Below are 13,717 nucleotides of genomic sequence, written 5' to 3' on the forward strand. Positions count from 1 at the left end.
GTTTTAGATTGGGCGGAGTGATACAGCACTAGGTGCTGTGTTGATGTTCTAAAATCCTACGCTGTTGAGCGGACATTAAAGTACACTGGAGCTCAGCAGAAGTTGCCCGCGTGTTTATCCTACTCACAACCCGACAAAGGTTTAATTTAATAAGGTAAGGCTTAACTCTACACCAGCCTTACATTAGTAAAAGTTCAGAGCTCAAAACGGGACCACAAAATGGGACTAGTTTCTTCTGAGCGGAGTAAGATTTTGGTCCGCGGGTCGAGATGCGGTCGCGGCCGCGGTCGTGGTTGAATGCGCGTTTCTAGTCAACACAATAGATTCATATTAATAACCCAATATCGCGATACACTTTGTCACCTCCACGACACGTATTGTTACGTTTTTGTATCGCGAAATTTCGTGGCACGATATATTGTTACACCCCTAATGTTCAGTAATAAACGAATTGAACGGATACATCTATTGACAGTGTGGACTGTACCATGCTGCAGGAGGTAAGACAGCCTGTAGTTTTGAAACGTTTCCATCCACAGGGACGAGGAATTGCACGTTGTTGAGGGCCATGGGCGTCGTCATGGCTTCCCCGTTGTATTTGTAGTCTATCCTCAGGTCCGTGCTGGTGGGCTCACACTTCCAGCTCACTGCCAGGTTCATAGGCGTCGACTGGCGCCCCTGCGTCGACACCTGACCACAGACACACGCAACACGGCTCCATTTCATTCATTGTTTGATCCCAATTTGTGATCATTAAAGTTGACTTAATCTCAAAAGAAGAATGGTTTGGGGTGTCGGAGCTGACCTGGTACTTGAGCATGTCCACGTTGTAATATGTCGCCTGTGGCTTCTGCTCTGCCACCTTCTTTAAATGTGATATCAGGTTGGGCATGTTCACCCAGAAGTCCTTGGAATCGGCCTTCGCTTGTGTTGTGGTGTCGCTGGTTGGGAAGCAGGAATGACACAATAAAAATACAGAAATCTGACAACTCTTCTGTTAACAGTTTAGCGATGACCCAAAAAAAAAAAAAAAAAAATTTAACTGTATATCTATACAACTCTGTCATCCAGTTCCTTTTTTTTCTTTTCTAGATTCTCATTTTTGTTTGATATTGGTAAAGTTTTGTCCGACTACAATGACGTACCTATTTTCACGGTTTACTATTATACAAGGGCAGCACGACTCGCACAAACAACAAAAAGGCTGCCAGGCTGAGTGATGATGACTCAGCATAAATGTCCTGAATGATTTCACCAAAGTTTGCTCGGTCATCAATTCTTAATCCATAATGACCTGAGTATGAGTGTAAATGCACTAATTCATAGAGGGCACCTCAGGTCTGAATGAGTTTGGGGACATTAATAAATCATCGTATATGGTTTACTTCCCTCTGATTTTTTTTCTTACTTAACACTTATTTAATAAATTATTTGCCATTTTACATCTTGTCTTACTTTCAACTGATGACTATTTATAGCAAGAATTACAAGCATTTTTGATGGTATTTAATAATTTAACTGACTAATAACATGGGATACAGACACATACTTTAGATCAGGTTCTACATTTCATAAATAAAGTGTTAAAGAAACACGGTTCAACAAAGATGACACGACGTTCAGTTAAAATCTTCCAGGCTAGACATGTTGCCATGCTTTTATATGCAATCATCTCTCATGCTTTGCAAATAGAAATTTATATTATTAACAACATGTGTAATGTAAAGTAAGTCCACACATTTTATTTGGTTTTAATGAGGTTTAGTGGAATTATAAATATCATGACACGTTAAGCCGGGCAGACACTGTGCGATTATCGGCTCGTTTTGAACCGATTTTCCACTCGTTCGACTATTTTTTGGATTGGGACAGATTTCGACCCAATCGTTGGTCGTGCCTCGTGCAGTGTACGTGGGGGCAACGACGAGAGATTAACACCTCACGACGAGCTCCCGATCACAAATCGTGAGCTCGCAAGAAAATCATGTTTGAAATCCTGGTCGCTCCTCGTGAAGGAATCACACAGTTGAAGCAGCTACGACCCGATTGGCCTCATCCTTTCGCAGAGAGCATGCGCAATCTCTGATGTCACGTCAAAAACTATTATTTGTAGTTTAAAGTGTTGCAAATTCACATTACAAATCATGTTTTAATAGCAGAAAAAAAAGACAGCGTTTCCCACGTCTGCCCAGCCAATTCCTTGTCCAATCACAACGTTGTCTAATCTTTTTTCATTTCATTTCATTTCAGAATCGCACAAATTGCAGTGCGTATGTTTTTGCTGAGCATCTTTGGTGTCTCCCACTTCGGGGTTCTTCCTCGTCTTCTTTTTGACGTTGCAGTTCCAGTACACAGAAGTCCGACGTGAGTATTATGAAGGTATAGTGTGAGCAGACGTGTCGCATCCGAGCATCGGGACGTACAGTGTGAGACTCGTGGGCTGCGATCTTTTGAACTCAGAGATCTAGTAGTGCAGTTTGAGATGGGGCTGAATCAAACGATTTAAAATATTGCACAGTGTATGCCCAGCTTTTAACATTTAGGGTGATTTGTTTTTTTAAACTGCATGTAAAAATGTGTTGTAATCACAAAAAGATTCAATTGTTTCAAGACACTGAAAATTGTACATTTATCATCATCTTTTTTTTTTTTTTTTTTTACATATAACAGAAGGGGGTGAGTTCAAAGTTCACGGTGATGACATTACCAGCAGAGCAGCTGGGGATTAGGCAGCACATGCTCCAGTCGGCTGTAGTTGGTTATGCTGAAGGTTAGCACAGCGGGGGATGGGTTATTGGCAAAATGCCGTGTGATTCCCGCCGGAAACGACAAAACCATCTCACCTATGATCTTCACAACACACCTGAGAGGAAGAGGAGGGAAGGTTATGCACAAACAGCGTTCAGACTTTTCAGTTCTTGTCTGTTTGTTTACTTCATTTTAAATCTAAACTGCTGAACGAGTCATTAAAGTACTACGGTATGAAACACCATGACGGACATGCTAGATTAATCATCTAAACCAATCGCCTCTTTCATCTCAAGTCAACCCAACACTGTGCAAACACAGAAACACGAGCATGCTCAAGTATGTGTTACTGACATAAAGCTTCCACATGCAGGTTTATTAAAAAAAAAACAACAAAAAAACTATATTGTGAAGGTCATGCTCATTATAAGGAACGCATAGCTCAGAGAGCAACTATCATCATAAGACAGATAAGAGCAGATGTTTTGTTTTGATCAATTAAAGTATTAACTCTTCTTTGAACCTACACTGACTATCATAAAAATAATAATGAGCTTTTATTCCTTTACTATCCTCTACCCCGGCTCTGATTGGATGGAGGGCAGGTACAGTAAATCCTGGACACGTCAATCGTCAACCACTGGCCCCGCATGGCCAGAGGGGCATGTGTAGCCCAGGACTGTGTGCATGTTTTTTTTTGAGGGTAGTAGGGCTGGGCGATATGGACCAAAAGTCATATCTCGATATTTTCTAGCTGAATGGCGATACTCGATATATATCGATACTTTTTCTGTGACATAATTGGGGTTTCCCCCAAAGCATTATAGCATAGCATCTCTGCTTAATTTTTTTTCTGAGGCAAACCCTTAAAAAAACAGTCAGTTTTAATACAAAGCCTCATGCCAAATGTCACACAGGTACCTTTATTAACAGAGGTCTGCACAATATCAAAATGTATAAAACAAATGAAATAAAAATAAACTGCCTGCATATATAGAATAAAAATGCTTCTTGAATAAAATAAAACAAATATCCCTTTCCTGCATAACAATTAAATTAAAATACACTGTGCAATTAATACAATGTAGACAGTAACAGGCAGACTTTTCCACTGGTTGACATTTGTGCAAATCTCATTCAAATCAATTTGTCACAAAATAAGCTATATCAAAATCATAAAAAAAAAAAAGTTTATTTTTTTTTTTTATTTTTATTTTTTTTTTTAAATCGATATTGTCTCGTACCATATCGCATTTGAAAATATATCGATATATATTAAAATCTCGATATATCGCCCAGCCCTAGGGAGAACATGTAAACTCCACACAGAAAGGCCCTTTCTCCAACCCCACCCAGGGTGTGGGCGCTGAAGTCATGGGGGAACTAACACGCACTTCAGCGCCCACACCGTCCCCGGTGGGAATCGAACCCAGGACCTTCTTGCTGTGAGACGGCTGCACTGCTTTTCCTTCTGTGGTTTAGATTTACTGCTTGTTTTGTTTTGTACAGGACGAGTCTTCGGGTATTCTCCTCAGTTTTGCGTCTGCCCATGTTTCCATCCAAGCTTCAGTCTGCGATCGTTATAAACCTGCTCCGTACGAGTCCTGGCTAACCTCAGTAAATGTAGACTACTGGGTCTCCGTCGTTCAGTTCCAGGTGATCCTTGTGGTTTGCTGAAGTTTGGTGGCATCCAGCCACATCAGTGCTTATGAGCTTTATTATTTTTCTTTTACTTGACAACATCCCTCCTGCAAGCCTGATGTTAGGTTTTTCACTCTTAACCCAAATATTTATGATGAAGCTTGAACATAATTGTTGTCAAACTTCATGTGAACCCTCCTGTCATCTATTTTCAGATCTTTACATGGTCTTGTACCTTCTTACATCTCAGGTCTTTTAATGTCCATAGAAGAGTGTAAATGCACGGGCCTTTGCAGTAACTGGTCCCAAGCTCTGGACCGAGCTGCCGCTGCACATACGCCTGGCTCCTTCTATGGCTGTTTTAAAATCTCATCTTAAAACCCATTTTTATTCAATAGCATTTAACTTATCATGATTGTTTTATTTTATTTGTGTGTTTTATGTTGTCCTGTTTTGTTTTCGTCTTTCCTTTGCTTGTCCAGCACTTTGGTCAGCTGTCGTTGTTTTAAAGTGCTTCATAAATAGACATAACTTGACTTGTATAAAAATGTTATTTATGTTTCTTTACCTATTTTATTTTCCTTATATTCAGCATTATCCTATTAACTGAAGAAAAACCATATTCACAGTGCTGCCAAGCATAAATACAGACACATTTTGCGACCACGACCTTTGAATACTCCTGTAATCAGGAGATATTGATACGAGTGATGTTCTGAGCACCTACTTGGTGGGGTCGGCTCCTTTAAAGAAGGCGTTGACCGTTTCTGTGAATGCTGCAGCCACAGGAAGTGTGTCCTGAGCGCCCATGGTGAGAGGACTGGGCCCTCGAGAGCAGCCTAAAACCCACACAGACAGGCACACAAGCGCACTTAATACAGTACAATGCACCCGAAACAAACATGTATGCAATTTAAAAATAAAAAATAAAATGTTGTATACATGTGAGCTCAGTTACAGCTCACTGCCTTCCCCTTCAGGTAAATATTCATATTAAGAAAAGATGCACGTTCAAATATCCAAACCAGCAGTCAACACTCTTCCTGTACAAGAGTGCAGGGATGAAATGAGGAACACAACACGTGAATGATGACATCAAACTGCACGTCTTTTCAAAATGAAAACAACTACTGATGTTAGTAAGGCGGAGTGAAAACAGCACTTGATGCATGAGGAGGATAGCCATTTCTCTCTGCTCTTTAGACTGTGAAAACCCAAATGACTTCTAATACATCCTCGTAAAGTTTTTGCATAGTACGTTGCACACGGATATTTGCTCTTATGTGAGAAAGCATAGCTGGATGAGAAAGAAAGGCAGAAAGAGAGAAAGATGTGCATCCTTAGTCCATGAAAACCACTAAAGATGATCTATTCAGACAAGATCACAGAAAAACAGGGAGCGAAAACAAAACGGAGCGCAAAGATCACCAGAGAAACCCAGGAGCCCAACGGGGAAGAAAGTCACGGCAAAAGTAATTAATAAACTGCACAGAGGAAGATGATTCTTCGGAGAATGAAAGGTGGTCGGCCCAAGATGAAATGAGAATGAATAATGCCGGGAGAAATGAAGTTACGAGATATTTACACCAGATATTTTAGTTCAGATGAGGTGGACTCAGGCAGGAGGTTAGTGTGATGTTTGTTAGAGTGATGGAGGGATCGGGAAGGGAGGGGGAGAAGAGTGACAGGACAGGGCAGAGGAATGGGCGAAGCTTGCGTTAATCAGCCTCGGAAGGAGTGCTTGTGTGAGCACGCTGCCCTGGTGCCGAGCAAACTTACCTTCAAACGTTAAATAAAACTTTCCTCTGTCAAACCATACCAGGGATGGCTGGTCATTCTCTGTGTGGGTGGGAGGGTGGAGGGAGGGATGGAAGGGGAGGTGGGGGTCAGAAGAGAAGGACGAGAAGGTCGAGGGATGAAAGGGAGGGAAATGGGTGAGAAGGGGAGAGAAGGAGAGTAGTGTGAGTCTCACATGGCAGCTCTATCACACGTCATGATGGAGTGGAGTGAGGTGGAGTGAAGTGGGTGGAGGCTCCGGGGGAGAGGGAGGACAGAGCGCCGACACCCCGCCGGGACAGAAGACAAGATGGGTGACACAAGATGCTCTTTTGTGGATGCTTGAATGTGCAAGGTGGAGAGAGTGAGGGTCAGGACTTTGTAGGTGGAGGGCTGCAGCGCCGTTCAGGCTGCGGGGTCTCAGAGAACCTGTCGAGGCGACACTATGACCTAGGGCTGGGCGATATATCGAGATTTTAATATATATCGATATATTTTCAAACGCGATATGGTACGGGACAATATCGTTTGTATCGATTATTCAAAAAAAAAATATATATTTTTTTTTTACATTTTTTTTTTTAATGATTTTGATATAGCTTATTTTGTGACAAATTGACTTGAATGTTTTATTTGAGATTTGCACAAATGTTTTGTTATTTGCACAACTGTCAACCTCAGTGGAAAAGTCTGCCTGTTACTGTCTACATTGTATTAATTGCACAGTGTATTTTAATTTAATTGTTATGCAGGAAAGGGATATTTGTTTTATTTTATTCAAGAAGCATTTTTAATCCTATATATGCAGACAGTTTATTTTTATTTCATTTGTTTTATACATTTTGATATTGTGCAGACCTCTGTTAATAAAAGGTACCTGTGTGACATTTGGCACGAGGCTTTGTATTAAAACTGAAGGTTTTTTTAAGGGTTTGCCTCAGAAAAAAATGAAGCTAACAGAGATGCTATGCTATAATGCTTTGGGGGAAACCCCAATTATGGCACAGAAAAAATATCAATATATATCGAGTATCGCCATTCAGCTAGAAAATATCAAGATATGACTTTTGGTCCATATTGCCCAGCCCTACTATGACCCCAATTTCAGCAGCAGGAACGCTATGTACAGAGATGCCCTGCAGAGGGCAGCATTGAGGCTGGATCCAGGGGACAGACTGACGCACAGACAGGTACTGCGTACCACATTTCAGTGGAGAGGGCGATGGGAATTAAGATCGGACTTCCAGGAGCTCCAGAGATTCGACAACACTAAACTTCAAATAGTACAAAATAGAGCAGCTCGCATTGTCCTTGGTTGTGCTTTCAGAACAAGTGTATTTAAAATGCATAGAAATCTCAGCTGGTTAATGGTAAGGGAAAGATTACTTTATTCATTATTAATATTGGGCCTGTGTTGAAAAAATCGATTTTCTGATTCTAAATCGATTTTCATATTAATTCCTAAAAATCGACTTGTATGTCTAAAGATCGATTTTTTTTTTATTACATTTTTTTTTTTTTCCATCATTACAGTTTTGCCTGGTGAACTTTAATCCCAGTAGTCCCAGTAGTTTTGAAAACTTCTGAACTAAATTAACTTTTCTTTAGAGAAAATGCTGGACATTTCAGCTTAAATTTCTAAATGTTATATTAGTTCAATGAAGTTCATATTATCTATATTTACTATAGCTTGTTTGGTTTCTCTGTTATCGGACACGGTTTCTCATGAAATACCTGAAAAATGCCGGGTGCTTCATGGCAAACTGTGTGTCTGGTGACAGAATAAATCAGACAAGCTAAAATAACTTGTTTACTGCTTGAGCTGTTGCAATTTCTCTTTTTTTGCACTTTAAATGGATATTGAAATGCCTATTTGAGTTATTTATTTCTTAGTTATTTCACAATAATTATTGTGAAATTATTATTTCAATAGTTATTTTACAGTCATATAATCCAGGCAACATTAACCCAAATCAATATCGAATCGAATCAAATGGTGAAAATCGATTCTGAATCTTAAGAATCGGAATCGATTCTTGAAATTTGAAATTCGATACCCAGCTCTAATTAATATTTATAAGAAATGTATCCATATCCAAAACCCTGCATGTTCTACACAGAAAACTATGTTACAGTTCAGAAAATCACAGCTATAGCACGAGACGCTGCCAGAGGCCATTTTTCATTTTTCAGACTATAGTAAGAGAACAGTGATGTACAGAGCTATGTATGAATGGAACTTACTTCCCAAACACTTTGAGCAACTACCAGCATAAAATAATTCAAATTATTAGTAAAGAAACATCTCTTAAATATATACATATAAAACGTATTTAATTATTATTAAATGGCTATTGGTTTACTAAAAATGGTCATGGGTCAAGTTACGATAATTAAAAAAAAAGTGATTATAACTTAAACGCATTGTAGATGACTATACATTGTTTGAATTGGTTAATGCTATCTAAAGAAGGATATATTTTGTATTGTAAATGCATTACATCTAAATGTTTCAGAATGACTGTAACCTTAATGTGAGTGTCAAAAAGAGCACTGGTCTTATTTGACAGAAATCTAGAATATATTTTGTAGTAGAATTTCCTTTTTCTTTTCCTTTTATTCTTTTCTATGTTTCTTTTCTTTTTCTTCTACTACCTCTTTAGGTTTGCTTTAAATTTTTGTCTTGTATTGTATATTATGTGTCGGACCCCAGGAAGAATAGCTGCAGTTTTGCTGCAGCTAATGGGGATCCAAATAAAACTATAAACACTTCATCTACCTCCTCGCAGACACCAAAACTAGTCTGCACACACAGCTGGGCTCAGAAAGTCCTCATTAACAGATATACTTTTTATTTTCCAGGCCTGCTTATATGGCAACAGATAAGCAGGATATTGCTGTTCCATTTTTTTGTCACAATACAACATCAGAAAAATGTAACTTCTAGGATTGCATCAATCTCAAAAGGAGCCAAAAGATGGTTGAGATATCAGAAAATATTTCTGCTCTTTTAGTCCACATCTCTACAGTGTATTAAGTATATAGGTTGTGACAAATGGGATAATTTGAAAGTATTTAAACTGGCACATAGGAACTTTTCTGTATGTAGCTCACGGGGTCCCCTTAGTGGTGTGGAAGACAAGTTGTTTTTAAAACTGATTTACTCGTTTGGTCTTTTGCTGACAGAAGAGTTGGCAGACGGAAAGAGCTGGATGAAATTTCATTAGTAATCCAATATTCTTCTAACTAAGTTAAAACTGATATTTTAATGTACAAACGCCTTTTTGCTGCTTTCAAGGTAGAGTAATGGATTTTGCACAATTTCTAACCAAGAAGACATTCAGTAACATTGAGCGAAAATTTCCTGCCCAACTTGTGACACACAGACAGATGTGAGACAAAAGATTTTCATAGTTAACTAGTTATTAATCGTAATCAATCCCACAAATAATTATATATCTATATATTATATATAAATAAAAATATTATAATAGCAATAATGCAGGAACAGGCAATTTTTCTTGCTTTCAATACAATGGTTGTTGTATTACTATACGTCAAAAACATTTTCTGAAAGACTAAAGAGGAGAAACATTGATCCAACAAGCAACAACTGATGTTGATCTAGATATAATACCTAAAGGGACGAGAGAGAGGATACGTTTTTTTTATTTTCAAGACGAAGCACAGGAAAAGTACGGAGCCCCTCTGGTGACATTTGAAAAAAATAAAATAATGCGTGGCCACGCATTAATATCTCGTGGCCAGGCATTAATAACTCGTGGCCACGAGTTAATATCTCGTGGCCACGAGATAATTAATGCGTTATGTTATTACTACACTCGCCATGACAATCCTCTTGCTCTTTAATATACATAGTCTATAATTACCGCTATTAATGATTCATAATCATCCCACCAAAGAAGTTGCATCCACAAAGTCCAGACAGTAGGTTATAATGCCATCCACGAGTAAAATAATGCGTGGGCACGAGATACATAACTCGTGGCCACGCATTGATTATCTCGTGGCCACGCATTGATTATCTCGTGGCCACGAGTTATTAACGCGTGGCCACGCATTATTTTATTTTTTTCAAATGTCACCAGAGGGGCTCCGTAGAAAAGAGCACTTGTCAGGACTGAACATTATTACTTGCAGCACTGCCCCCTCCACCAGATGGCGCCAAAGATGACCGCTTAAATGGCCTATACCAAGATCTGGCTCTGGCTTAAAAACACCCAAAAAACCCACAGATTAGCTCACAATGGGTTTACTAAGAACACCAGAAGATGAGCAGTTTTAATTCCTCAACTAAACTACAATACCTCATGTAATTTAATTAGCTTCTATGTTTAAGTAAATTCCACTACCAGACATTTGACTCCACATCAGAAAACATAAAACATAAAAAAAAAGCCAATCGTCATAGCAGAGCAAGGCAGGCTTGTTTCTAGTTCAAACCATTGTTGTGAAGTCCCACGAGCAAAGGTGTGTCAACGAATGAGTCATCAGACTCCAGGTGATGGAGCGATGAGAGCAGCTTTTAATGTGGATACAAAAGGGCAGGGGTTCTGATGTGGGGGCGGCTGGTGTTTGGGTTCATGTTTGGGAGTAAGCTGATTGAGAGATTGGTTAACCTTATTCGGCTTATTCTTGTTCCAAGCTTCCTGCGCCGATAAGCAGAGACTAGAGATCTAACCAGCAGCATGTGTGAAAATGTGCGTTATGAATGTGTATTTATGAGAGCGAGAGAAACAGAGACCCAAATAGGAGCTCTGCAGGCGTGATCATTGAACACAACAACACACGCTCGTGTGGTGCAAACTGAGAGCAAAGGTATCTGGGAGGGATTGCATTGAACTCAAAGCATGAGTTGCCAGGAGAAGAGATGGGTGGTTGCCACGGTGACGTGGCAAGAACACCGCCACAGTCTAAAACAGAGAGAAAAGTCTCACAAACAAGCAGATGGAAAAAGAGAGACATTTTTTTGGATCTCCTTGGAGTGTATTCATTATGGCTTTCAATGTTTTTATTTTTTTTTTCCCCAGTGGATTTTATTTGTGATTTCAACAACAAGCCAGAAAGAGAAAGACAGCGTGAAAAAGGAAAGGAACGATATCAACTATGAAAAATATCAAATGTCTTGGAAATGTGTGCGAAGGCAGGAACTGACAAAAGCAAAATGATGAAGAAAAATGACAATTTCATTGAGAAGTGATGCCACATTTGAGAGGAAAGGGAAAAAAATAAACAATTAAAAAACCGTTATGTCCCAGAGACATAAACCTGAAGTAAAACAGTGAAATAAGCAGCTATTCAAACAATGGCAGAGAGATGGTCTTTTCGTATATTTGCATAATCTGCTCAATTTTACTGAATTATGTTACAGTTAAAAACTGAAAATATGTAGAAAAAACAAAAAAAGACCTACTCTCGATGTTTGAATACCAGCACATCGACCGAAAAGGCACAAACCACTCAGGGGACAGTCTTTACCCGGGTAAAGCCGGGTAAAGAGCCCGGACACGTTCAAAATTTGCACAAGAGTAATCCCAACCCCATTCCCTATGAAATGCCATTTAATCAATATAAAAAAGAACAAAACAAAAAAAAAAACAGATTAAATTCTGTAAAATGAATAGGAATACTAAATAAATACAAATATGTACATAGTTTATGTACTTTGATACATAACTAATACAGTTATTCAGGGGACATCCAAATGTTGGATTTTGTTTCCTCAACTCCAAACTAATATATCAAAGTTGGTTATGCAGTGTATTTACTACATATATATATATATATATATATATATATATATATATATATATATATATATATATATATATATATATATATATATATATATATATATATATATATATAAATAAATTCCTTTGTTGTTTAGTCATATATATATTGACTCACATGGTATTCCATATACCCGACCCTCACATGTCCCACACTCCCTTTCCTCACTCAGAAAGGAACTTTACTATACCTGCAAATGAGTCAAAGTGTCTTTCAAACGTCGGCAGTTTGTCTACATAAGCATCGTCTTCTGACAAGCCAAAGATCAAATAAAAGGACAATTGGCAAATAAATAAAACAGAAATTAAAAAGAGAATTTCAAGGAGCATATGTAAGAAAAAAAAGCTTTCAAAGAAATAAGCATCTTGAATGTAAATATGATGAAAATGTCAAAACTGAAGAAGGTAAAACTGCAAAGGAGACAGTTTACAATTAAAACAGCCTCTGTGACCTTTTCCTGGCTGTACGGCCCAACAGTTTCTGGCCTATGAGCAAACACCATCTTGATAAATATTGCATCAATGATGAGCTCTAATGCATATTTCTGTAAACTCTGAATACTTCTTTTTGAAAACCAGTCAAGGACTATATTATGATTTGACATGACTGCAGCTTTACTGACAGTGAGTAGTTTGGTTTTTTTATATCTTAAAAGTCTTATCTTCGCTATCTTAACAGTGTCCTGAGATTTACTAATGTCAACTCACAACTCTGCACTGTAAACTCCTCTAACTCCGACTCTAGAGTCAGATCAAGGTGCATAAACTGTTGTGTTGTCAGTTCATTAAAGAAATGTTTGTTTTGGATGTTTTTACTATGAAATCATCCCCAGGCTTTTTATTTTCACCTTTTACTCACACTTCGCATAAAAATGAACATGTGTCAACCGAGCACAATATTTATCTCCTGTTTCACAGTTTGTTGTATTGCAGGGATTTTGGAAAGAAACTGATTAAAATCTAACCATAATAAAGAAACAAGATTGTCTTTTACAAATGCGTAAACATATAGAGGTAGTTTGCACAGATTTTTAACAGTGACTGTGCAAATGACAGCCTTTCTTTAAATGAAGCATTTTTGATGAAAAACTATCAACACTTCAACAACAACAAAAAAAGATATATAAATGAATGAATAAATGAGTCACTGAGCACAAACTGAGTAAAAGAACAAACAACTGGGCCAATGAATGAAATAAATAACCTTTAATGTCCCGCGTAAACAGGGAAAGTCAGTTGTGACCGGTGACGGTGCACAGCTCAGGTACGGTTCACACACCTGACACGGACACGCAGAGCTCCTTGCCGACGGTGGGCGTGGTGGCTGCACTCTGGGAGTTGGTGGAGGAGATGGAGGACGTGCTCTCGGCCCGCGCCAGAGGGGCCGATGGCGGAGGGCTCGCCGAGTGTATCGGCGGGCTGAAAGGTCGATTCTGAAAAAATATATACAGGGAAAGAATAATTTCAGTTTCCTATTTATATTTTTCCCTAAACATATTAAAACATCTGGCTAAGCTCTGTTCTGCTTCGCAAGAAAACAAATATCCCGCATTGTCCCGAATATAAGACGACCCCGATTATAAGATGACCCCCTCTTTTTCAAGACTCAAGTTTGAAGAAAGACTTTTTGAACACCAAATTAAATTTTTATACAGAAAATAATTACAGTACATCTGAAACAAATGATTATAACAATATATTCGAGAGAAAAAGCATGTTATTTTGCCTCATTGAAATCA

The 13,717-nt window shown here is 38.5% G+C and overlaps 1 protein-coding gene across 4 annotated transcripts in view; it reads right to left on the minus strand.

Annotated features, from left to right (window-relative positions):
• The window catches only part of sgip1a (SH3GL interacting endocytic adaptor 1a), a 74,645-nt gene that overhangs the window by 10,211 nt on the left and 50,717 nt on the right, over positions 1-13,717 (minus strand). For all 4 annotated transcript variants that reach the window (XM_061738740.1, XM_061738741.1, XM_061738739.1 and 1 more), the window contains 7 exons: positions 13,258-13,411; positions 12,170-12,229; positions 6,169-6,228; positions 5,117-5,228; positions 2,708-2,863; positions 806-941; positions 488-690 (listed from right to left, as the gene is read on the minus strand). In XM_061738740.1, the coding sequence (XP_061594724.1) occupies positions 488-690; positions 806-941; positions 2,708-2,863; positions 5,117-5,228; positions 6,169-6,228; positions 12,170-12,229; positions 13,258-13,411 (881 nt within the window). The remainder of the gene's footprint in view (positions 1-487; positions 691-805; positions 942-2,707; positions 2,864-5,116; positions 5,229-6,168; positions 6,229-12,169; positions 12,230-13,257; positions 13,412-13,717) is intronic.

The sequence above is a fragment of the Cololabis saira genome, chromosome 13 (assembly GCF_033807715.1).
Source record: "Cololabis saira isolate AMF1-May2022 chromosome 13, fColSai1.1, whole genome shotgun sequence".
Lineage (NCBI taxonomy): Eukaryota > Metazoa > Chordata > Actinopteri > Beloniformes > Belonidae > Cololabis > Cololabis saira.